The sequence below is a fragment of the Rousettus aegyptiacus genome, unplaced genomic scaffold, assembly GCF_014176215.1.
Source record: "Rousettus aegyptiacus isolate mRouAeg1 unplaced genomic scaffold, mRouAeg1.p scaffold_m13_p_4, whole genome shotgun sequence".
Lineage (NCBI taxonomy): Eukaryota > Metazoa > Chordata > Mammalia > Chiroptera > Pteropodidae > Rousettus > Rousettus aegyptiacus.
Window position 1 is genome coordinate 43,450,582 of NW_023416307.1, and position 25,308 is coordinate 43,475,889.

Sequence of the window (25,308 nt, forward strand, 5' to 3'; positions counted from 1 at the left end):
AACAAGCTGACTTGACTTTTCAACATTTTATTTTTGTATTTGTACAGCTATATTTTACAACGCGGTAATGCAGTTTAGACACAGCCAAACCCTGTCTCCGGAGTAGTTATAACACAAGCATGACGCAGAATGTGGTGGATGAGACAAACATTCCCAAAGAGAGCTTAGTTAGTGACAACTTCAAGTCCCTGTGTCTGCCTACACTTCAGAAAGGGATGGCACGCTCGTCCATCGTTGAAAACTTCCATGAAAAAGGCACCGTAGGACACATTGTATAGGTATATACAAACCGGAAACTAGAATAAAACTACCCATTTTTCCTTCTGCAGCTTTTTTTGTTCTTTTTTTTTTTTTAATACACACTTTGTAAATTGTAAACCTTCACTTGCAAAAAAATACAAATACACTGAGGCATTTTAGACAAAATATTTTCTTACTTATACAGATGCAATACTTAAAATATTCTCTTAAGTGCTCTTTCTCAATAAAGATTCTCAGATCTGTGTCTGCCTGCAGATACAAAATCGAGCCTTTAACGCAATTTTATATTTTTAATATATCTTTTTTAGGTTTATATATATTTATTTTATATATATATATATTTATATATTTACAACTCTGCCATATATTCCTTCACCTTTGGTTAAAAAAATTAAAGCCCTCTCTTTGATAACATACCGGAAGTCTCTTCTTTTAAAAGAAAGCACATTTACATACAAAAGAAACATCTGTTCCCACAAAACATATACATTCCTCATTTTGCAGACTAAGTCAAGTCAGAACTTTTGCATACTCCCCCACTTTGATATATAAAATGATTTTGCTTTTTGCTGACATGGTTCGCCTTACACATAGGAGAAGAAGCAATATTATTTTCTTAATGTTTTACGGCAGTGGGGGAAGGGGAGCCGCCTTGGCTCCCAGTCCCCACGCCCCTCCCCCCACCCCCACCCCCACGCCCAGCTATGATTTGCACTAGTGGATGAAATAGGCACTACATCATGGGATGAACATTGTAAAGTGTTACAGTATCCTTTGGGTAGATTCTGAGAAGGGGCTCGAATGGAAAGTATCAACACTCCATGCTTCAGCAGGCTTTGGGGAGCTCCGGGGGCAGGTCAGTGGCGGACACGCGGTATTGCACCTTGGTGTTGGTGATGGCGCCGTGCTTCTGGCGCAAGTGAAGACGCAGCTGGCTTTTGTGACGGAAATGCAGGTTACACTTCTCGCACTAAAGGAAAACCAGAGGCAAACTTTTAATCGTCATCAACCCAAGAAATGTGTCATTTTTCAAAGACCCAGAGGAGATTCCCCCTGCAGGCAATCTGGTAGTAAGTCTCTCTCAATGACCCGGTTTGGAGCCCACATGGATTCTGGCTCCTGCTAAAGGACCAGTAAGCTTTACGGTGATGTCCCTGACCTGCTCTCCAAAGCAGTGCTCATGCTCTTCCCCTGCCTAAGCGGTATTTCCCTGCTTTAACTCTACAAGTTCAAGTCTTACCCGAAAATGCAGTTCAGGTGCAAAGTCCCCTAATTATTAAGGCTTCCTTCTCTCTCTAGGATAAGAATAATCCCTCTTTCCTTTGAACCTCTGTAAGAGTTCTAGCCTTGCCTTACCAGGTAGAGAATGCTTTGAGGGCAGTGACCACCTCTTAGTAAATTTTATCATCTTCCTAATATCTAGTAGAATATACTTTTTAGGCAATATGCATTAAATCAGAACACATTTGGAAAAAGAGACAACTGTCTGAATTCATGAAAATTCTCAAGTCTAAGATATGCTTTTAAAAATACAGTTCTATTCCCTCTTAGTATGCATACCTTAGATAAGCTAACAACGCATTAGCAAGTAGAGCTATTTCTCACTTTGATTCAATAAATGGACAGTAATAGTTTTAGTGGAAAAGTTACCTAAAAGTAAAATGGATGACTAAATATAATGGGGTAATCTGAATGCAATCCTGGAACAGAAAAAGGACAATTTCGGTAAAAACTAAGAAAAATCCAAATAAAGCATGAGCTTCAGTTTAGAATAATATATCAGTATGGGTTCATTAGTTTTGACAAATGTATCCTACTAATGTAAGATGTTAATGGGAAACTGGGTGTGTATGGGAACTCTCTACACCCTTTGCAACTTTGCCATAAACTTAAAACTATTCTCATATTAAAAAAAACCACGTAATAAATACATTCATATAGAGAATATGTTTTAAAGTAAAAATAGAAATAAATTTAGAAAAATGAAAAATAGAATGGGGGGGGCCAGTGAGGAGAAAGAGCCATGGTTTGGGGGAAACAAGGGGCCCATCATGCCCATGCCACCATCTGTTGTATGTCCCGAGGGTGCCATTTCTTTCTGAGCCTTGGCTTTCCCTCTGTGAGAGACTGAAACAATATACTCTGTAAGTAACTCTTAAATCTGACGTCCTGTGCATCTAATCTCTTAGCAAATAATTACGATAGAAAATATTCATTGTACTCTTACTATGTGCCATGCAGCACTCTGAATACTAGTAAATTCCTTAACCTGGTACAATAACTCCACGAGGCAAGTCCTATTATCCAGCTCGTTTTACAGGTGAGGAAATTAAGGTACTGAGAGGATAGTGACTGTGCTCAAGAACAAACAGCAAGTAAGAAGATTTTCACTTAAGGGCTGATAAACAAGCAAATGAAAATAGCCACATTTTGCAGGCAAACACTTGTGGTATGGGTTAACCATTCATCAATTAATTCTTATGTCCATCACTACTAGAATGATGCCATAAGCTCATCAAAGTCAGTATCACCCATAACACTGGTTTCCACACTTGTAAGCCAGGAGACTCTCCTTTCAAATTAAATGGAAACTGGAAAGGTAAAAGAGGCTGCAGCCTCAGCCCGGTCCTGCCCTGTAAGGATGTAGAACCTTGGTGATTGAAAGAGCACAGCTTAAAAACTCCTTATCTACATCCTCATCATTTTACAGGGAAAGAAAACTATGGCCCAGTGAGAGGGTCAGGGCTTGTCCAAGGCCCCCCAAAAGGGATACTGTCAAAGTCAGAATAAGAACCCAGATATCTCAGTTGCCCAACCAATACCTTTCTCTCTACACCAGAGATGGGCAAACTATTTCTGTAAAGCACCAGGAAATAAATATTTTAGGCTTTGTGGAATATTTTACATTCTCTGACACAACTAAACTCTGTCACTGTAGTGTGAAAGCAGCCACAGACAATACGCAAACAAGTAAGCATGGCTGTATTCCAATGAAACTCTGTTTATGGACGTAGACATTTAAATTTTATATAATTTGCACATATCACAAAATATTATTCTTTTGACTTTTTAGACACTTAAAAATATAAAAACCACTGTTAGCTCATAGAATATTAAAAAGCATTAGTTTGCTGAGTCCCTGTCCTAGAACATTGTGATTCGAATGGGCCGATCTCGGCATCTTGCTGCTGGCCACCTGCTCCTTTTTGAAATGGCCTATTCTGTGTGTGTGTGTGTGTGTGTGTGCGTGTGCGTGTGTGTGTGTGTGTGTGTTTTCCTTATATCACCACATTCTTCAGGCTCTCCTCCCACTCCTATGGCTGCTCCTTCTCAAACACCTTAGCTCCTCTTAAGTAGACATCGAGCCCAGTTTAAGCACTCAATAAGTATTTGCGGAATGAATGACTGACTCCACGATGCACGTATCCATAGTCCAGACCTCTCTCCTAAGGCTGGGATCACCTAGCCCAACACCCCCATTTTAAAGATAAGCAAACTGAGACCCAGGCCAAGGTCAAGCAGGGTGTCTTTGAAAATCAGGCCCAGTCCAGGTCTTATGACCATTACTTTCCTGACCATCCCACCGGTGTGCTTGACACTGGAGCAAACAGGCCTGCTGCCCCACCTCTCACCTCCCCGCCCCTCCCAGGCCAGCCCATGGCCACAGAGGTGCCCATACATGGTAAGGTTTCTCTCCTGTGTGGATTCTCAGGTGGCTCTTCAGAGTCTGAAGGTGCCGGAAACGGGTGCCACAGATTTCACACGGATAGGGCTTCTCGCCAGTGTGGATGAGCACGTGGGCACGAAGATGGGCCACCTAGAATGGAAGAGCAAAGCATGAGCGGCTCTGTCAGGGCGTGCTGCAGAGGCCCCTGGCAGCCACTCACCCACATGCAGAGGCTGAGGGGTGTTCCCCCCAAACCCCCTGCCCACCTGTACAAATCTGGCTCCACAGGTTTCGCATTTGTAGGGCTTCTCTCCAGAGTGAATTCGAGTGTGGGTTTTCAGGTTGGCCGGCCGGTTGAACTGGGCCCCACAGATGTTACAACGATAGGGTTTCTCACCTATTACAGAGAGAAGAGGGAAAAGGAAAGCCATATTCAACAGAGGTTGCCATAATCCCCGGCCCCTGAATTTCAAAGCAAACTGCCCTACCCAGAGCTACTTCAACTTTCTTTCCCTTGGAAGATGTCAAAGAGAGGATCCAGGGGCTGGCCTCCCAGCTGGCCCCACCTCCCTTACACACACACCAGCACAACTTGATCACAGTCAAGAAGCATGGAGGAGTAGAAATAATGCTAGGAGTGGGAGAGGGAGAGACCAAGGTTCGGAAAGTCTCACAACCAGCTTTGTCATTAGGATTATCTAACTGCGGGATTTGGACAAGTCAGTCTCCTTCTCTGGGCCTCAGTTTCCCTCTCTGAAACCTGAGGGGTTTAGATGACCTGGGAAGGCTCTTCTAGCTCTTCATTTGGACAAGACTGATTGAATAGCCAACCCACTCACCAGGGAGATACAATCAGGCTGCTCTAGTTTCTCCCTTTTAGAACAAACATGCTTTTCCGCTTGTGGCAACTACAGCTGGATTCCATTTGCAATAGAGGTGGGGCCTGAGTTGGAGTAGATGCTCAGACAGAGGAAACCAACAGAAGGGCTGTGCCTTCCCTCATGGAAAGTTTCTGGGATAAAGGACCCATTTAAAATACCAAGAGAGAGTCAACTTTGGACAACAATCAGGTTATTAGAAGCTACCTGGTAAAGGAATGTGAGTTGATAAGGAATAAGCCCTTAGAGGAAATCAAGAGGCCTTTGGTTTTTTTCTGGCTTTACAAAAGATAATCACTTTGCCTCTCTCAGCCTTAGTTTCTCCTCCTTTACGGTGGGATTAACACTTCTGACCCCAGCATAGGCAGAGAAGCAGGACAGAGCATCTCAGAGGAAAGACAAAGGAAACAGGGCCTGGATAAGTTACTAAGCAAAGATGCTACAGGGCCAGGCCCCTCTCTCAGGCCGGGACAGGGCCTGCTCCCTGCCTCACCCAGTTGCGTTCCGAAGCCCCACACTGCTTTCTCTGGGATCCACTCCCCTTCCTTCCCCGAGTGACCCTAGCGAGCTCGGGTGGGGTGGGGCAGGGCCATACCCGTATGGACGGTCTTGTGGCTGGCGAGGTTGCCCTTGTAGCGGAAGGAGGCCTGGCAGCGGTCACACTTGTAGGGTTTGTCACTGTGGGTCTGCAGCGTATGCCTCTTGAGTGAGGCTTCCTCAGAGAAGCGGCAGTCACACTCATTGCAGAAGAAGGCCCCATTCTCTGTTGGTGGGTGGGAGGGAACACCAATGTCAGCATGAAGAAGGGAGACAGGGCTCCGAGGCCCCTCTCCTCTGGAGCCATGCCCAGTGCCCCTGCCCACTCAGCACTCATCGGAGCCCAGGGCAAGGGGCCTGTGGGGATTTTATTTTTCTTAGCATTTAGAGTCTCAGTCACAGAGGAGAAAGGAAACAGATTTGAATATTAAGGTATGAAAGGGAAGCTCAAACCAGCAGGTACACATATGACCTCCTGAGCTGGAGAAAAGCTCAGCACGGCTCCTTCTCTGGAGAGCACTGAGAACAGTTCATAGCTTTATCTGCATCACACACAGAAGCCCTCACTCGACAAGACCCTTCATGTCCCTGAGCCTCTGTCTGTGTCTCTATCTCCAAAATCAGGCTAATAAACCCCTGTCCTACCTACTTCACAGGACATGACATAACACAAAGCATCATAGGAATGTGAGATATAAATCAGATTCAATGATACCTTGAAGTCACTGAGGAGGACTAATGACAAACATGGTCACCCTTGCATCAATCTAGATTTCACGTCTCCCGAACACTTCCGTAAGACTGGGAGACCAAAGATGATAGTGGAAATAGAAACAGAGGCCCAGAAGAAGGAACTGGAGTGCAGAACAAAGGCAAATGGCCAGGGGAACAGAAGGGACAGTCCCTGCTCTCCCAACTACAAGTTCACACCCTGTGCCACACTTCTCGGTGTAAGTAACTAATTTCTTTCCTTTAACAATTTGAAAATGACACGTCGCAGTGGCTCAGTCCCTATTCAGTATCCCTGGGCTACAGCACTGCAGCCAGAGCTGCGGGAAGGCACAGACGTTCACATCTGCTAAGAACTGGAGGGGCCAATCACGCACTATCCACAAACTTCAATTTAACCTAATTTAACCTAATTCAGCTAATATTTACTGAGTACTCACTCTGTTCTAGAGACTCACTGGGACCTAAGGGAGACACAGGAATGAATCAGTTCAGATGCTTCCCCTTACAGAATGGACGGCCTAGCAGGGTGAACTAACATGTACACAGATCCTGCACCAGGAGTTTGGGTCCAGAGGGGCTAAGAAAGCTCTGGGAATTACAGCCAGTCCCACGTGTTCCCTCTGCTGGAACAAAGCTGAAAATTCCGCCCGGTCATTCTCTCTTACCCCAGAGTAACCGTACTACCCCATCCCCTGCTTTGACCAGTCTAGTTCCCCAAACAGTCAAGAGTGGGGGCAATCCACTGGTGGTTTTAAGTGCCAACGGACTTCCCATCAGGAGTGTCTCCCAGTCGGTGGCAACAGCATAAGTAAAACAGAAGCACAAATCCCAGGGAGCAGAGGTGGGGGCCTGCCTTCTCCCCAGCAAGGAGAGGGAGGGGAAGAGACTCACCACAACTGGAATCCGAGTACTCAGACTGAGTCTCCCCCATCTCTTCGGGGAATGTGGGGCCAGTGGTGTGGAGGCACATCTCCGTGTGCTGTGGGGACTGAGAGCCACAGGACGTGCACTTGGGCGGGTGCAGGTAGAGCGGTGAATGGCTCTCGCTGCTGCTGCGAGGTGAGCCTGTCAGGGACCTGTGGGCAGGAAGAAAGAGCCTCAGCCCCTGGAGCAGAGTGAAGCACTCTGCCCAGCCCCTATGCCATGCCCTCCTCCCTGTACTCAGGGAGCTCGGCAGCCACTCTGGGTCTGGGGCTGCAGAGCTATCCTCAAGGCTACCTCCAACAACACATGTGTAGAGATCACCGATGGGGTCAAACAGCCAAAACCCCACTCTCAGATCCAGTTTCTTCCCCTCAGTTCTGCATTCAGCAGCCTCCCTTAGTCCAAGGCAAATACGAGGAATTCCCGCTGCCACACCAAGACCACGAGATCTGCCTCTGGGATTCAGGGAATGCTCTTCTATCACAGAAAGGAACTCTCTCCCACTATGGAAAAATACACTAAAGCTTCATCTCCTTCCTTACTTAGGTTAACTCAATCATTAGGCTCTTATCCCACGCCTCTAATAGGCTTGGCATTTCAGGCAAGAAAAGAACACAGCCCCTGCATCCATCAGAAGAGGTGACCTCAGAGCCCTGCTCAGGTAACCCCTGACCCCAGGTCTGGACTGCTTCTGAAATCACCTGTTGACAATGTTATTGAGCCGGCTGGCCTGCGAGATGGTGGAGTCCTCCCCGTTGGTGCTGAGCTTAGTTGGGGACTGGAGGTCAAGGTTCTCAGGCTCCATGGGTGGCTGGCAGGCTGGCGGGGCAGTGTAGGCTCGAGGGGAAAGGCGGCCCAGCTCAGCCTGCTCAGGCCCCTCTGGCTTAGCATTCTGGTTGAGGCTGTTGAGCACGATAAACTTGTATTTCTTCCAGTTGCAGGCTTTGGGGTCGGTGGGACTCTTGGCTGGAGGGGAACCAGAGGTCTGGAGGATGCAGGCATTCTTGCTGCTACAGGACTCTGTGGGCGAGTTGGGCTGGCAGTCAGACTTCTGGGGGCTCTGTGGACTGACCAGACCCTTCCGGTTTAGGGGTGCATTGGGGGGCTCGAAATGCAGGGCAATCTCATCCTCGGAGGAGGGCCTCTCTTCCTCCTTGCCAGCCTTGTCACAGGGAAAGTATGGGGCGTTCCGGGCCGAGGGGGCAGCAGGCTTGGGGCCCTCGGCCACACTGTAGTGCATGTCACTCCGTGCCTCCTCTGAGGCTGCCTCCTTGGGTGAGTAGATGCTGTTGTGGCACACACCGGGGGATATCTCCATGGCTGGCCGGCTGTACTCTCCTGGGATTGGCCTGGCACTATCGCAGGGGAGGGCTCGTTCCTTGGGGAAGGGGTTGGCCACAGGCATCCGGGCATCCCGCAGCTCCTCATCGGAGAAGAGGAAGCTGCTGATGGGGAGGTGGCTGTACACGGGATAAGACGCTGGCGGTGTAGACAGGCCACTGTATAGGTTAGGGGCAAAGGCTCTGCTCTCACACCCGGGGGCATTCCTTAGCGGCAGGTTGTTCTCCACCACCTCACGACCCCGATAGGCCATGATGTCTTGGGGCATCAGCACCCGGCTGCTCAAGAACTCTTCACGGGGAGGCTTGATGGCAGGAACCATCTCTGCTTCGCTGCAGGAAAATCAAGAAAGAAGAAACCGGCCTCCAAATTAGAACTGTGAAGCCCATGTCCTTCCAAGTGACACTGGTCTACGTAACCACAGTTATGCTTGGGTCAGCTAGACATAGGAGATATGGCTTTGGAGTAGGGGAAAACTTTCATTCACATGGCATTTACACTAGAAGTCTAGCAATCCAGCCCACAGTTGGAGAAACAAGGCCCAGAGAAGGAAAGAAAGTTACCCACACAATCTGTGCCTGTTTAGGCATGATCTTGTATGTTTAAGTCACACAAAATCTGTAATTCTTTGGATTATAGAATATAAAGCTTTCACAGCTCTTATCTCATTTCACTCATGTGAAATCCTGCAAGGATGAGAAGGCAGGTGTTATTGTTTCTATTTTATACACATGGAAACTGAGGCTCAGGGAGGGAAGAATTTACGCAATGTTAGTGCCACACATTCGAACAGTCTTAGACAAACTGATGCCCTGTCGAAGATAAGATTCATCCTAAATGCTGACTGGCATTACGGAGAAGTGTACCTTGGGGAAAAGGCAGCATTGCTGGTGAAGAGAGCCCAGCCTCTGAAGCAGCCAGATCTGGTTTCTTTCTTTTTATTTTTTTCAAGTAAAATTTTATCACAAATAAGTCTATTTATGATAAAGTGATATCGTGTAGGGCAAGTATGAGAGAATTATAGTTCCTTCCTCTCATTAGAATTTTTTTTTTAATGGTGACATTGGTTAACCAAATCCAACAAGTTTCAAGTATACAATGAAACAGTAAGTCATATACATACTGTACTGTGTGCTCACCACTCATAGAGTTCTTCCTGTGACCACATATTTGACCCCCTTCACCCCGCCTACCTTCCCCCCTATCCTCTAACCTCTGGTAACCACTAGTCTACTGTCCATGTCCATGAGTCTCTGTTTGTTTGTCATGTTCGTTTGTTGCTTTTAGATTTATATCCCGCCTATAAGTGATCTTGAGATAATCATGCTCAACGAAATAAGTCAGACAGAAAAAGTTGAAAACCACATGATATCACTTGTATGTGGGATATAAACGAGACCTGGTTTCCAATCCCAGTTGTGCCACTTAGCAGCCATACGACCTGGAGCAAGGTACTTAACCACTCCAAGCACAGGGCCTGACCCAGAGAAAGTACTCATAAGTGGTAGCAATGATGATCCTGCCACCATCATCACCCACAGGAGACAGCGTACTCTAGCTGCATATACTTGAAGGGACATTATGTAGCCAAAAAATAGGCCAACTCAACATGATTACATTTAACAGTGCCAGAACCAATGAGTGAAGGTTAAGGGAGCCACTTCGACTCGCCATAAAGAGGAGCTTTCTAACTGACGAAGGTAGATGGCGTGGCTCTGGGAACACTGAATTCCTGGCTCCTGGAGGTGTTCCAAAAGAGGATGGAAACCCTTCCTTTTGAGAGCGGATGCAATCACCCCAGAGCAGCAAATCAAATGCTTCTGGTCTCTGTTCCACTTAGCAAAGCCCTTCATGTCTTTGGCTCTCAGATTCCTCACCTTTAAATGATGGTCATGTTCTACCAGCCCCTTGGGTAGGAGGTTACACCCAGTGAACTCGATTTAATTCAATAAATGTCCTCTCCGGTGGGAGCAGGGAGATATAAAAGATGAGCAGAGCAGCCTACAGGCTGGTGGGGGAACTAAGGCACATATGTAAATAGTTAAAATGGAAGTCTAAAGGAGAACTAAAAGATATATGCCAATAGTTAAAACAGAAGGAAGATCTAAAGGACAGGCAAAAGGCTTTGGAACACAGAGAAAGATCTGAGGGAAGAGCTGAGTGATAATCGTAAAAATATTCACAGAGGAGCTGGCAACCAAGCCTGGCCATGCAGAATGGGTGGGAGGAAAGTGCATATCAAGTGAATGGAAGAGAGCAAGAGGCAGGAGGTGGGCATGCACAAGACATACCTGGACAGCAGCAAGGTGTCAAGTTAGTCTGGAGTACAAAAGTTAAAAAGGGCAGAAGTGTGTAAACGTAGTGGAAATGTAGGTTGTGGTACATGATGGAGGATTATTTTTTCTGTATGCATGTTTTATTATCAAAGGTTTCTGATCCCTTCTGATCCTTTTATTTCCAAGGCTTCCACCTGGGCTGGCAGCTCACCTGGCCTTGATAAACTTCCGGCAAGTGTCCACGACATGCTCCATCTGCAGGTACATAGCTGTGGCCATCACGGCCATGATGTTGCCCTCCCGCAGATTGAGCCGAGATGTGTACATAAAGTCCAGGAGAATGCAGAACCCCTCAGGGTTGATCTCAGGATCCAGGTTGATCACACTAAGGTTACATTTTAACTGGTCTGTGAAGATGCTATAGAAAAGGCCACTGTAAAACAAACAAATGTCTCACTATAGCAGACACATAGCCTCTGTCATCAATTACAGTCAGTGTCATGGGCAGCCCCTCTCCCCTGGGCCTAGCTCCAGAACTTCTATGGCAATTAACACCAGCTACCATTTATGGAGAGCTTACTAAATGCCAGTGAGTCATTAAGGTGGTTACATACATTATCCTGTGTTTCTCACAACCTTGCAAGGTAGGTACTATCATTCTCCCCCTTTTACAAATGGGGGAACTAAGATCAGAGAGGTTAAATGATTTTAATCTCAGCCACACAAGTGACCAGAGTTAAATTTAGCACTCATTTGCACTATTTTTAGTCTATACTTTGGGATAAGCATTTCCTTTGTTGTTCCCTCACATCATCCTTATTTTAAAAATCCTATTGTATTTTTTTAGAATAAGGTTGGGTATTGATGACAAATAAATAAAATGATGCCTAAAACTACATTCTAATTTTCCCTAAAGGCCTATAGACTATCACAAGGTCAACATTCCTAGAAGATCCAAGTCCAATTTTAAGCCATGCCTCCAGGTACCATACTGTCTGGCAGAGGAAAAAGCAGTCAATTAGAAGCCAGAGTTCTGGGTTGTCATCTCAATTCCACAGTTTCTGAGCGTATTGCCAGAAGTGAGCTTCACATCAATCAGTAAGTAGCTATGCAACCTTGGGTAACTTCTCTGTACCTTGTTTTCCTTCTCTGCAAAGCAGGAACAAAAGTATCTACCTTACAGGGTTGTGGCAAGAATGAAAACATAAAGGAGATAGAATGATGCCTGGCACATAGTAAGCACTTGTTTACCATTAGCTTTATGTTTTGGTCTCTATAGACCTCTGAAAAACAGGTGTTTGTTGCAGATATTGAATAAGTTCTCTACTAGCAATTGAGATGCCTGACTCTACATTAGTTCATCTTTGAACGTCTTTGTTTTATCATCCATAAAATGGACGTAATCATGCCATCCATAACACAGGCCACTATGAAGACCCAGGGAGATGATGTAACGTAAAATCGCTCTGAACGCTTGAAATCCTTCACAAATATAAATAAGTAGCTGGCTCACTTTCACTAACTTACATATACTCTGAAACACCCATGGAAATATAGCACAGTAATAAATAACTACAGTTATGGAATAAAAGAACAAAATATTTCAAATTAACTTGCTTAAAATATTTTAAAGCTCTCTTTCACTTTTTATTTTTTCACTAGTTAACCATAATTATTCTCTATGTTTGCCCCAAACATATTCTTTCTTGGGACAGTATGTGATGTCTTCTCCCTTCTAAACCCGCAGAACAAAAACTTTTTTCTCTCTCTCTAAAAGTACGTGCATTCATTCACTTTCTGGGAGGCTACTCTGCTGGGCCTTGTGCAGGAGATCTGGAGACAAATGAGATGTGATCCCAAACACGGTGTGTTCCACCTCGCTCACTTCCAGCACCATCATGTCCCCCTGTATTCATCTACCGCTCCCTTCCAGACCCCTCACCTGCAGGCCATGAGGACTGTCTTATGGGCTCTAAACTGCTCACGGCTCACCACTATGACAACATCAGTCAGGATGTCACGGCTCCGGAGCCGATTAAGGTTGAGAAGAACGTCACTGGCATGGCGGGTGAACTGGATACAGCTGTCAGCCGGGGAGGCCATTTTGTCTTCACCTGAAAAAAGAGGTCAGAATCCTTTAGAACCTGTTTCCGGCTTACCAGGAGTGTGAGAGCCTGATAACATATGGAATGCAAACAGGTCCCTTGTGTTTGATCTGTAAACAGTTCATGGCATTATTGTTCACATCTATAAAATGGGGAGGATAATTTTTATCCAACAGGCTGGAATAGAAAGCTCTTTAGGAGACAGGCAAAGAGAATGGATATTTGTTGAGTGTTTTTTTCCACATACCAAATACTCTGTTAGCACTGAGAGGCAGTGAGTGTGTGAAAGAATAGAGAAATCATGCTTTGAAGGTTAGCATGCTAGCTTTAGCTTTTGCTAGCTGTGTGATTTGGAGCAGATTAATGTTTCCGGGCTTCGGTTTCCCAAAATGGGAGTAGTAATTCCTAAGTGGTTATAAAAATTAAAGGTGTGTACCTGTTCCATAATATAGTTCTCAAAAATCATAGCTATTCTCATCAGTATCTAATTTTATTATCTCAGCCACCATCTGCCTCTCTTCTATTTGGCTTTGGAATTGTCTCAATCTACCTTGAGTGCATAGCACATTGCTGGCACATAGTAGGTGGCTAAATTAATCTCAACTAAGAAATGAGTAAAGGAATGAATGATCATACAATGGTGTTAACATAGTCTAATGCATGAGTGAAGGGTGAGAGCTGGGAGTAATGGAGAGAGAATCGGCTATCCTTTATCTCATCTAATGAAAAGTGGCAAAGTTTGCAAAAACTGATGCATTGGTAAATTCAAAGGAACCAATCTGTCCACAAAATTTTAAAGCATATAATTCAATTTACTTACCCAATGCCTGCTTTCACAGTCCAAAATTTTGCTTAAAACCTGCAAGGAAGAGAAAAAAGCAAACAGAAATTGATTTAATGAATTTAAGTTTGTCCACTATAGTCTTATTTTTGGATACACGTGTTTAGTTTTACTTTGAAAGCTGCAGCCTGCCAGCTGGTGTGGTTTTACCACAAACTAGCAAACATTTTTCCAGCTCAGCTCTTACGAAAACAGGCACCCGAAACCATGCAATGATGTTTATGCCCTGAGTACTGGGAATATGTTACATACATTGATTACATATACATATACATATACATATACATATACATATACATATACATATACATGTTCGTTCTCAAAGTGAAAAAATGTATGCCATCCAAAAGCCCTTGAGTTTATAGGAAGGAAAAAATTTAAAGAATGAAAACATTCAATGTTAATGAGGATGATCCTTCAGGAGCCTGAAAACTCTGAATGCTTTTCGAAGCCTGCTAAAATATCATCTTTCAAGTGTGAGAATGATTCCGCAAGGCCGACAGGGTCAATATCTTTATCCCAATTTTACTGGTGACAAAATTGAGACTTGGGTTCAAGTGGCTTGCCAGGACAAACAGCCAAGCAGTATTTCCTGACTGCCTGAAACACTTAAGACTGAATAGAGACTCTGCAGAATACAACCTGAGATGGAGGATCTATGCTTTTCTGAAGAATCTTTGCCTTCTATTTCAAAGTTTCCCCTCCCTTCCTTCCTGGGTCTAAAACCAGAAATAGTGCCACAGACTCCCAAGTTTGTGCTTCCCCATGCTGGTAAAAGATTTAATTGTGTAGTTTAGCCAAGAATGGGCCTGGGAGCACTCATGAAACATGTACCCTCTTCAAATTCGTTTCTCTAAAACAAAATAATTTAAAGTACAGGTGTACGACTCTCATTTATGATTATATATGGGTTTCCAAACACAACAATCTGAACCCTCTTCCTTGCCCCCTTTTTAAAAAGCGTAGGCCTTTAGAGTTATTTTCCGGGTAAAGAGGCCTGAGGCCAAAGAGGTCATATTAGGCCACATAGATGGTAAGTGGCCCAGCTCTAGGTCTTCTGGCTCAAATTCCTGTCCCCTTTCCAAATCAGCCTACGTGCTGTAGAACATGCAAAACAGCACCCTGATGTGGGTGAATCTCATTTTTAAGTTCCTTCCCCCACACAAACACTTTGCCCCCATTCCAGGCTGCTGAGTCTTACCAAATGAATACTCTAAAATGAGAGGTTTCCTTGAGTCTGTAACCAAACACTCTGACATTTCTCTGTGGTCCCAATTGCCAGTCACTCAATCTCATCAGCTTCAAGGTTAGTGTGTGCATGTGAGTGAGTGGGGATGGGGGAAGGAAATAGGGGAAGGGAGAGGACAGAAAAAGATGAAAGGACCTATTTCTTCCTCTCCCCATCCTAACTCAAAATGGACAAGACAGATTCACTGAATTGGCATGTTAATCAAAGTTCAGTGATTGTGTCCTTTGAAAAAGAATGCTGAAGACATATACGAGGTTTATTTATAAACCCTCTTCTCTTCCCCCATGAAAGAGATCCCTAACCACTTCTGGAATATGTCTGGCTGTCCTTCAGTCAGCTTCAACTGCCAGCTCATCTATGGATCTCCAGTCACAAACTTTTAGAACTATAGGAAGCCCAGATATATCATTTCACCTTGACAACTGGTAACTCAGTCCAGATTCAGATGGAATCAAACAAAATAATTCCCTTTGGTCTGCTGTCAGCCAGGTCCTGGGCTGGGCACTTTTCACCCTAAACCTCTATCTGGCTTGAGCAATAACAAAAGCACATAAATTAAGGCCCATGCCCTTATTAAATCTACTCCTTACTATGTTAGCTCTGCCTTAGGAGGTCCCACAACAAGTGAGTATGTGGGTTATTTTGGGTATGGCAATGAGCTTTCCTCTAGATGCTGCAGGTGTGGAGAGACCACTAATATTTGTTGTTGTTTTTTTTTTTTACAGACCATTCAGCTCCCTCCAGTCCATTATGGTATCCGATACTCATATACAGCCCTGATTTCCTGAGGAGGACACTTATCCAGGGGATAAGCCTTGCCCAACATCTCAAAACTATTCCCCAGCAAGCCCTGGCCAAACCTGTCTGCTAGTTTCAGCCAACTCACCAATGCCACGCACAAGGCTTATTCTACAAAAACAACCAGGAGAGCAGAGCTATCCAGGAGAAACTGACAAATACAATGGCCCAGACCTGGACTCCCCTGACCCCAACCCCACCGCAGCCTCAATAACCACCAAGTAAAAGTTAAACGTTGTCTTCTCCAGCCACCCCCCACCTCCCCACACCACACCACACATACACACACACACACACACACACACACACACACACACACACACTCTCTCTCTCTCTCTCTCTCTCTCTCTCTCCTTTGGCGCTTTCCCTGTGTAGTTTCAATTAGGCATCTTGAGGGGAAGGCACATCCTTTAAAGAATTTGGAGAAGTAAAAAAGAAGGTCCTCCTCACCCCTCGAAAAAAGAACGAAAAGAAATGAGAGAGAGAGAGAGAGAGAGAGAGAGAGAGAGAGAGAGAAACAGAGAGAGAGACAGAGAGAGAGAGAGAGAGAGACAGATAGAGAGAGAGAGAAGAGAGAGAGAGAGAGAGAGAGAGAGAGAGAGAGAGAGAGAGAGAGAGAGAGACGAGGGACGAGAGAAGGGCGAGAGGCGAGGTTCAGAGAGAGCAAGCCAATACAAAGACCCCATCCTTTCCCTCCCTCCTCCAGTCGGCAGACACTAGGCAGCCCATTCTCTCGCTTACACACACAGGCAAACTCCAGCCCTGCGCGCCCTAGCAAGCTGGCGCAGATTTGCCCACCCCCATCATACCGTACCTGTCTGTCAGGGACCGCCCACCCGGGGGTGTTGGGCGCGCACCGCTGCCCATCCGCCGCCAAGCCCCCGCAGGCTCGGCGGAGGCCCGGTGGTAAGACCGTGGCAGCCCTTAATTTGTTCGCCTTCAAATAAAACTTTCCCTGCACCTTCGTAGCTAACATTGTATGTGCCCTTTTTTTTTTTCCTGTTAAGCTGTCAAGGCAGGGGGCAGTGAGGGGAACGGCACAGCCCTCTCATTCCCGGAACGTAGTCGATCTCGGCTCAGCGGATTTCACAGAACGCTCTCTGCCTATCGCCGGCTCCAACGAGAAGTAACTTTCCAGGAAGCTGCCGGCCCCCGACGGCCTCCAGGATCTCTGCCTGCGCGGCGGGCCGCCGGGGATTCACCGGGGAGGGCGGCGGGGGGGGGGGGGCGCCCGCGGAGGCTCGCGGGGAATATGGCACACTTTCCCCTAAATCCCTCGGCCGCGCCAGATCCACGGACTCTTACAGCTCACTTAGTACAACTCTTCCCGCATGATGATTTTATAAATGAGGACTGTCTGACAAGTTAGTAGCAGAGCCAGTCTAAAGCTCAGGATTTCGGGTCCAATCCGAGGCTCATTTCATGACTTCCAGTTGCCCAGTTCCGGCGTTTGTTTGCCTGGGGCGTCATTTCTCTTTTTCTTTTTTTGTTTGGCTCCCAACCCCCAAGAGAGTGGTTAGGCGAGCCGTCAAGGTCAAAAAGATGGAGTCCCTAGGGCTGAGGGTCTCCATTCAGCGTGCCTAGCCGAGCTGGAGGAAACTAAACCGAAAGCCCCTTTCCGCCTACGTTGGCAAGTAGTGGAACCCAGCTCGGCTCAGTTTCCGCTCTACATCTTCAGAATAGGAGCTGCCAGGTCAAACCTGGACATGTTTCGAGATTTCCGAATTCACTTTCTCCGAAACCGTAGCGACATGGTTAGGATTCAGCAGAGGCCCAGGCACGGACCCTACCGCACGCTTCAAGGCTGCCTCGCCTCGCGTGGCTTCCCTCGGAATTATAACTCCCAGGGAGCCATCTCCTAATTGGTCTCAGTAGCCAGCTCCGAGAGGCAGTTTCGGAGGCCTGGGGTGGGGGATGGGAGGTGCAAAAGAAGCTGCCTTCAGGCCTCAGCTGTGTCCTAAAACCCGCGGTAGTGACCCATGGCTCCGCGCATCCCATCAGCGACGGAGGTGAGGTCAAGGTCCGTTCATTTAGACTGGGCCTTTTCAGCCTCATAAATTCTGACTTGGAAGCTTTCTCATCCCTTTCCCCGGTGGAATAAGTGTGAAAGCGAAAGCTGAAATTTAATATGGAATGGGGTGAGAATCCAGGAAGAGATGTTAAAATTAAGTAAATGCATTTATTGGAAATTAGGAGTCCCGTGGTTCCGGGAGCTCAAACCTAATTATGTTTTACCGTGGACTATCACTAGAGGGAGCCCTCCATCAAGGCTGGAAACCAACAAGCCTCTCATCGCCCCGCCCCTCCTTCCCATTGACCTAGTTTAGACAGTCTCAGGATCTGGAGAAGTCCTTCCGTCCTCCCCTCCCTCCACCCCCTCCCCCGGCCCCCCGCCCAATCCTGGCTTTTGGATTATTGGTAATCTAATAACTCCAGTAACTCGCTGAGAAATCCAAAGGAGAGTGGAAGTGCAAAGCACTGTTTAGGGGGAGGGACGAGGAATTTTAATAAGGCTGGAGCTGCCGCAGTGAAACCCACATTAAGGCTCCTGCCGAAGCGCTCCCTTTCTCCGCAGCATCTCAGCTAAACAGCTACTCCGATCCTGTCACAATGGTCCAGCGGTAGGGGGTGGGCTCAAACCACGGAGTTGTTTTTGTTGGGGTGAGGGGGCGGGATACTCCGCGCTCTTGGATAGGGGGAGGGAGAGTGGGGGAGTTGACAGTAGATGCAAGCGTATTTGGTAACGCGGTGGCCTCGGCAGTCGTTTTGGGTGACCGAGGTGTTCAGGGACATTATGTCCTGACTTTCATTTATATCACGTTTTCCTGCCAACAGCGCTCTTGCAAGCCCGCAAGCTTCTAGGAAATGCAATAAAATAGAGGGATGTGTTTTATCACCAAGATCTGAAGAGGAGCTGCAGAAGGGACGCTCCCCATGCGCCCAGCTCGCTCGCGACAGCCTTCCAGAAAGGGCTGGCAGACAATGCCAGCAAACCATGTCCCCGAGCAAAGATATCTCAGCCATCCTGGCTGGACCCGGCTCGGCCTTTGCAAAAAGACTGGCGGGGGAGGGGAGCGGCATGATCTCCCCAAGCAAACAATGCCTTTAAAAATCCGATCTGGACAGAAGTCAGCCAAGGTCTTTATTCACATTAATGAAGATGGAAGGCACTAACTGTCCTTGGAAAGCGATGAGTCAAACTTGACCGCTCTTCAAACACGTCCCCAGATTCGTTTCCAACCCGAACAGAGGCGCATTTCTCTGACGCGGCCTCCAACAGCTCCCGCAGTGGGAGAGGCTGAACTCAATTCCGGCGGACCAGGGTGGTGGAGACAACAGAGTCTCCCGCGGGTGTGCACGCGGGCGGTCGCTAGGGGCCGCCAGCACGCGGACGCGCGTTTGCCATATTAAGTTTTGAGCTCGAGAGAGAAAACTTTGCTATGAAGCTGCTATGGCACATTCTAAGGGGATTACGTTCTACCTGTCCATGTGACCCGCCCACGCATCTGATTTCTCTCCAAACCACTAAGCAGAGTTCAAAAAGAAGGAAAAGAAAGTGATTTCAGGATCCAAATGTAAGCCTCGGGCGCAACAAGGAGCATCCCTGCATGTCTAGGGACTGGGCCTTAATCACACCCAAAACCCCCGAGATCCGAGACCTCCACCCCTCAGCACAACAGAAGGCTTTTCATGTCTGTTACTGAAAAATCTTAGGCCATACTTTCTAAACAAATTTCCCCAAGACAGCTGGAGAGCCATTTCTAACTACGGTGACCTAAAAGGTTGAAACCATGGCTCTAACTGCTGTTCCTTTCTCTTAGATGCCTCAAAGGAGCAGAGATAAACTTGCCTTTGACTTTCAGTCACTGACTTGGAAACTCAGAAGCTTAAAATCTGGTGCCAGCTAAGTCACTAACTCACCATTACCAAGCCCCCTCATCAGGCCTGTTTCCTTAACTGTAAAGTTGTATGTTCTAGAGCTCCTATGGCATCTCTCTACTCCCGACTTCTTCCTGCGGAGAAGCCACAGCGACAGAGAAATAGCGTGAACAAAACAGGTTAATTTATGGTTCTTTTAGGCAGATGTCCATCGCTAAGCAATTGTGAACCAAGCAAGCATCCAGAGGCGTTCTAATTTTCAACTATCTTACCAAAACTTTGGAGGTCAGATGTCATCCTCACTGGAGGGTGCCCTCCCTGTCAGTCTTATCACCTGGTCGGGATCCTGGGGGAGGAGAGGGGAGAGGGGCGCAAAGGTGACGCGGTCGGCCCACTGTCCAAGGCAGGGAACTAGACCAAGACCTACCACCAGGTGGCAGACTCAGTCCGTCCGAAAATCACCGCGCGGCCACAACCTTCCACACCCGACTGACTACCCACAACCTTTTTTTTTTTTTTTTTTTTTTGGTCTGTTAACTGGAGGGAGTTGCCTCCATGTGCAAAGCTGGAAAACAGTTAATACACTGGCTGTAATTCCGTTCTTCCCGATGCTCACTCCTCTAACAACCACAACACAAAATCTGAAGCTGAGTTCATGCATTACACGTTGATTTTTCCAGTCCGAAAAGATGAATGTATTGGGAAGGAAAAGAAAGAGTGCACTTGTTTTCAAAAAACAGAATGGCACTCGACAGTATTTAGAAGAGCTCCCTTCCAAACATTGGTCGACCAGCCAAGAAAGTCTTGAATAAACTCCTGATTCTACGCAGGCTTATAGCGCTCCGCAAAGCCGGCGTGGGGGAGGGGAGACAAGTATCGTCTTTTGGTAGGGCTGCTTATCCCGGACTGGGAGGCGGAGAAGGTTGGGAGGAGCCATCCTGGCTTCCAGCGGGGCGAAGAGAAACCAGCCAGCTTTGCCACAACACAGCACCCTCGCTCGGATCACTGCGGCGGCGTTCCCACTTGTTGCGCAGAGCAGGAAACCGGCATACGCCACACTACTGTGACTTCTACAGGGCTCCAAACCCAGCTACAGACCAGCCTACCATTGTCCTACGCCATCCCCAAACCTCCTTCTCCACTTCACACTCCCACATACACCACCTGTAGCAGAACTACAGGATTTCCAGTTAGTACTTTTTTTACACCAACATATTTCTCTTTCTATCAATGTCAGACAAGCAGCAGAATTTAGGCGCCCTGAGAAGTCAAGGCCAGAAGGAAGGGGGACTGGACTACCTCCGCCTGGAGAACTCGCCTACTTAGAGCCAACTTCGGCAACCCTCTTCTCTCCTCTCTTCACCTCCTCTTCTCTCTTTTTCTCCCCTTCTCCCTCTCTTTCTCCCTCCTCCTCCCTCCTTTTCCCTTTCTTTCTCCATCCCTCCCCTCGCTCTCGCGCGCGCACACGCACACCCAGACACACACTCATTGAAACTACTTTGCCTATTATGACACCATCCTAGCTGGAAAGCATTTTTTCCCTCCCCATTTGAGAGATCAGCTGCAAAGTCCGTTTTGAAAAAGTTAGTTTTATCTTCCCTTCCTAAAGGGGTAAAAAATTCCTCATACGGTCATTTCACAATATTTTTTTAAATATTTGACTTTTGCACATAGTTTCACCTACCGAGGGGTGGCGCTGCAGCACCGCCTCCTCTGAATCGCAAGTTTTTCACAACAAAGTGGGTTGTGAGTGGCTACCCCGCAGGGGAGAGAGGGAAGGAAGAATTTTGACATCTAGTTTTGGCTACCATTTACTCAACCAATAACTGGAACTCTTTAAGGTTCAGCAAACAACAGCTTAATAGTACAGAGTCCCATCCTTGTCCACCAAACCTAGAATGAATTGGACTGTCTTTTTAAGAAAGCATACGGTAAAACCCTTCAAAATCTAGCATAGAGGAAAAGGCCAATTGGAGAATTCCTGCTTCCTCTGGCTGCCATCTACCTCGAGATGCCCAGTTTTCATAAACAGTTTCTAGTCTTATTATCACTATCAACAGACCCTTAAAATCAGCCAATGTTTGGGCCTGCAGTTTTGGAAAGTCTTCCAAATAGTAGGACATTGGAAATTTCTATTTATAAATGGGGGAGGGGAATATTTCCAATCTACAGGTTTCTATTTTGGCCTGAAGACTCCACTGCAGTCATTTTAGCAAGGGAATGCCCATCTCCAGTGCTTTCTTTCCATTTCCTCCTCCCCTAGAGACAAATATCTTTTCTCTTTTCTCAAGTATTTTCTTTCTTTCTTTTTTTTAAGTATATATTTTAAAGTGAGAATGTGATTTCACCTCGTTTCTTTGAGCTCGTGTTTGCTACCTCCAGGAATAGCGTGTGGACTAGGGCCAGATGAACTTCAACTTGGGCTGCAGATTTACGAGGTTCTGTTCCAGTGCCAAAGACTCTTGGTAGTAAATAGTGAACAAAATAGATACCTGTCTCCTGACAGATCTTGCCGGTCCCCCTCTTTTTTAAAAGTTATTTATTAAAACCACATACACCTTGCAAAGAAAAAGGGAAACTGGCAGTCTCTCTAGAGGAAGCCGGTGGCATCGCTCAGAGCCACAAACTGTATTTCTAAACAGCCCTTTCCCTGGTTCCCTCTCTCCTGCCCCACTTTTTTTTTTTTTTTTTCCGGAGAGTAAAAAAAAAAAAAAAAAAAATGCATCAACTGACACTTTACTTAAAAAAAATAAGTAAAGCATTACAAGATTTTCTCCTGGAAAATATAAACTGATTGAAAAAAATACATAAAAGATTAAATCTGAGTCCTGGGGGACTAGGAGAGAACCAGCTCTCAGAGACAGAGACCCAGTAACAACTCTTGACTTTCAGCACTCTGTTTGGGGGTCATTTCCCCTGTTCAGCTGTCAGGACCCTCACTCCCAACCTTAACCACTGAGAGAAGGAATAAAACATAAAAGGGGTCCTTTTCATTTTTTTTTAAACCTGTTTTGTTGTGTTCTTGTTTTCCATGGGTGAGCTTTAAAACTCATGATTGCAACACTAGTTCCATTTTTCGCCAGAGTTCCAATAACACGGCATCATACAGACAACGCAACCCATAGTTCTCAAGACATTTACCACGGTCACTACATCCGGCAGCAGGGAGGCCCCTCACTCACGCTGTCCCCAAGCGCAGTTGATTTCCGAGGCTCCAACTCCCCACCCGTTCCCGCCCTGGGCCGCCGCCGCCGCTTTCCCCAATTCCTACTCCCTCGAGGAGAGCCACAGGTTGCAAATCCAACCAACCTCGCAATCCGTTTTTGCAAAATCACTCACAAAGATCTCCCTTTTGCGCTAGCAACTCCCCCCCGCCCCCTTCCCGCGCCGGGTCGCTCGGCCAGTGCCACAAAGTGTCCTTCTCTCTTCCCGAGCCTTGCACGTAGGAACGTGGGCTGGGGCTGTTCGTTTTTCCCCTCGCCTAGTGCAAGGACCTCGGGAATCCGAAGCTTGACGTCGGCTACTCTCGGCTCGCAATTGTCTTTTTTACAAAGCTTGCGCCATGGGAAAAATAAAATAAAATTTAGGAAAGGGGGAACAGCCATTGGGAGCTAACACTGAGTCACGCAGCGCCCAAAATACAAACATCGCGACCGCCAAAAACTCCTGCCGCGTTCCCGCTCGGCTGGGCTGTCCTGTGAAGGTTCCCGGAGTCCCCGCACGCTGAACAGCACCGCAGGTGCAAACGCTCACCCCTTTCCCACCCACTCCGCAAATCCATGTCCCGCCATCAGCTTCTCTCCCTAGGATGGGGAGAGAGCGCGCGCGAGGGTTCCCAATTCCCTCGACTTCAACCAAGAAAGAATAATTTTCAAAGTATTCAACATCCCCGCCCCCCAGGCAAACTAAAGCTTCCCCAAAACACAGGGGAAGGGGACACCAAAACAGTCGCATCTCGTTAGGAAGATCAAGGCTCTGAAAGGAAAGAGTAGAAACTGCACTTCATCTGGATTTATGGGGGGGAAAAGAAAGAAAAAAAACACCAAGGAGTTCCTTGCATTTTTCCTCCCAAATCTCGGCTCAGAGGCAGGGAATCTAGAGGACCGAGGTCGGTGGAAGGGAGCCAGCGGAACGAGCGAGCAGGCAGCCTCCCTCCTTGCCTCCCGGAGTTACCAAGAAGGACGGGAGAGGGAAAGGAAGGGGAGGCGAGGGGAAGGTGGAGGGAGGGTGGGAAGGCGAGGCTGGAGCGAGGGAACAAGAAAGGCAGTTTGCAAGCTAGAAAAGAGAGAGAGAGAGAGAGAAACACAGCCGCACGAATCCAGCGAGATCACAAGCCGTACGCAAGCAGGCAGCAGAAAGAGCGAGAGCGCGAGCGCGCGTCCTCTCCGCAGTCTAGGGCCAGACAGCCCCCAGACTTGCCCGAATCACCCCCCAAACACTGTCTCATCCTCTCTGCTTCGGCCGCCCCCTAAGTCCCCTCCTTCTTCTCCTCCACCTCCTTTTCAAAAACCAAAACAACACAAGGGAGGGTGGCAATAGCCTCCCCAAACCGGCCGATTTACTCAAAGACAACAAGAATAAAAGAATAAATACATAAAAATCTATATCCTAGAGTGGGAGAGACGTGGGACTAATCTTCGGCATTTATTTTAACACCTGGCAGCTAGAATAAATAATATATACATTTATATCAATAGATACACATAGGAAACTTGGAGCCAAAGCATTTGGCAAGAGCGGAAAAAAAAAGAATTAAAAGGTAAAATTATGATCATGAGCAGCGGCGGCGGCAGCGGCACCAGCGGCAACAGCGGCGGCGGCGGCAGCAGCAGCAGCGGCGGCAGCAACAGCAATAATCACCTGGTGTCCGGCCTTTCCTAGAAACTTCTTGCATCACCACTTCTAAGAACCCCAGTTCTAAGAATCAACAGAGCTCAATTCTCGGAATTTGAGCTGCGGACTTTACCACTGCTACATAGCAGGGGAGGACCCGGTGTCAGTTCTCCAGGACTTTTGCCTTCGCTGACCCATAAAAAGCCCTCGAAACCACAATATTTTTTAACTTTCCGGCATATTTAGAGGTCTTCACAGACTGTGTGTCTCAGATTTGGAGATTCCAGTTCGAGGTTCGAGGGGCCAGACGGTGGCCCTCCCTCCCTGGACTCAGGACTATGGTACGACCTGCTCCGCCACCGTCACGTGGGCTCTCCCTCTGTGACGTCGACATCTTCGCTGTAGCAAAGCTCGGCCTCTGGAATTCTGAGAACTAATTTGCTATTCGGTGACATAAGAGGGGGAGTGCGCTTTGCTTCCCAGGGTCTGGGGCTAATTCTTCCTCTCTTACCCGTAAACGGCTCCTCGAACTAAATTACACAAAAGGGAGCGAGAGGTTGGAACCGTTGGAAAAAGTCTGGTGTATGTAGTAGGTTTAGAGGCGAGTAAGAGAAAACAATACACACTACAGCTCTTTCCAGCTAGAATATTAGGCACCACGAGAAAAATATTTGCCAAGCAGTTTTCGGTGGGTTTGTTTGCTTTATTTTTATTTGGGATAGTTTTTTCCTTGATGTGGTGGCTTGGGATTTTTGGTGGTTGTATTTTAATGATTTTCGGATTTTGCTTATGATTTCTGCCTTTTGCAAGTTTATGGTGTTACGTAAATCTTAAGATCCCGCATCGTTTGGATTTTGTTTTGTGCGTGTTTGTGTTTTTCCCTATCTAATCTCTCAAGCGTTTTAAAGAAGATGTGCTATTTTAATACTGACGCTATTGAAAGAAGCTGAAATTTTTGGTTGTATGTAGCAATCCCAACCCCCACTT

The 25,308-nt window shown here is 46.9% G+C and overlaps 1 protein-coding gene across 4 annotated transcripts; it reads right to left on the bottom strand.

The window, feature by feature from the left end:
- Positions 1-11: 11 nt before the first annotated feature.
- On the bottom strand, positions 12-24,446 carry BCL6 (BCL6 transcription repressor). 4 transcript variants are annotated; one of them, XM_016136294.2, is made up of 10 exons: positions 24,349-24,446; positions 13,542-13,580; positions 12,559-12,730; positions 10,828-11,049; positions 7,701-8,672; positions 6,967-7,151; positions 5,402-5,569; positions 4,195-4,325; positions 3,941-4,078; positions 12-1,231 (listed from the first exon to the last, which is right to left on the bottom strand). In XM_016136294.2, the coding sequence occupies exons 3-10, from the start codon at positions 12,717-12,719 to the stop codon at positions 1,088-1,090; spliced, it is 2,121 nt and encodes a 706-aa protein (XP_015991780.1). In that variant the 5' UTR covers positions 12,720-12,730; positions 13,542-13,580; positions 24,349-24,446; the 3' UTR covers positions 12-1,087. The 4 variants fall into 4 exon arrangements, with proteins under 4 accessions (XP_015991780.1, XP_015991781.1, XP_015991783.1 ...); XM_016136295.2 differs by lacking the exon at positions 24,349-24,446 and adding an exon at positions 19,761-24,308 and having other exon boundaries at positions 1,088-1,231; XM_016136297.2 differs by lacking the exon at positions 24,349-24,446 and adding an exon at positions 16,424-17,940 and having other exon boundaries at positions 1,088-1,231.
- Positions 24,447-25,308: the final 862 nt, after the last annotated feature.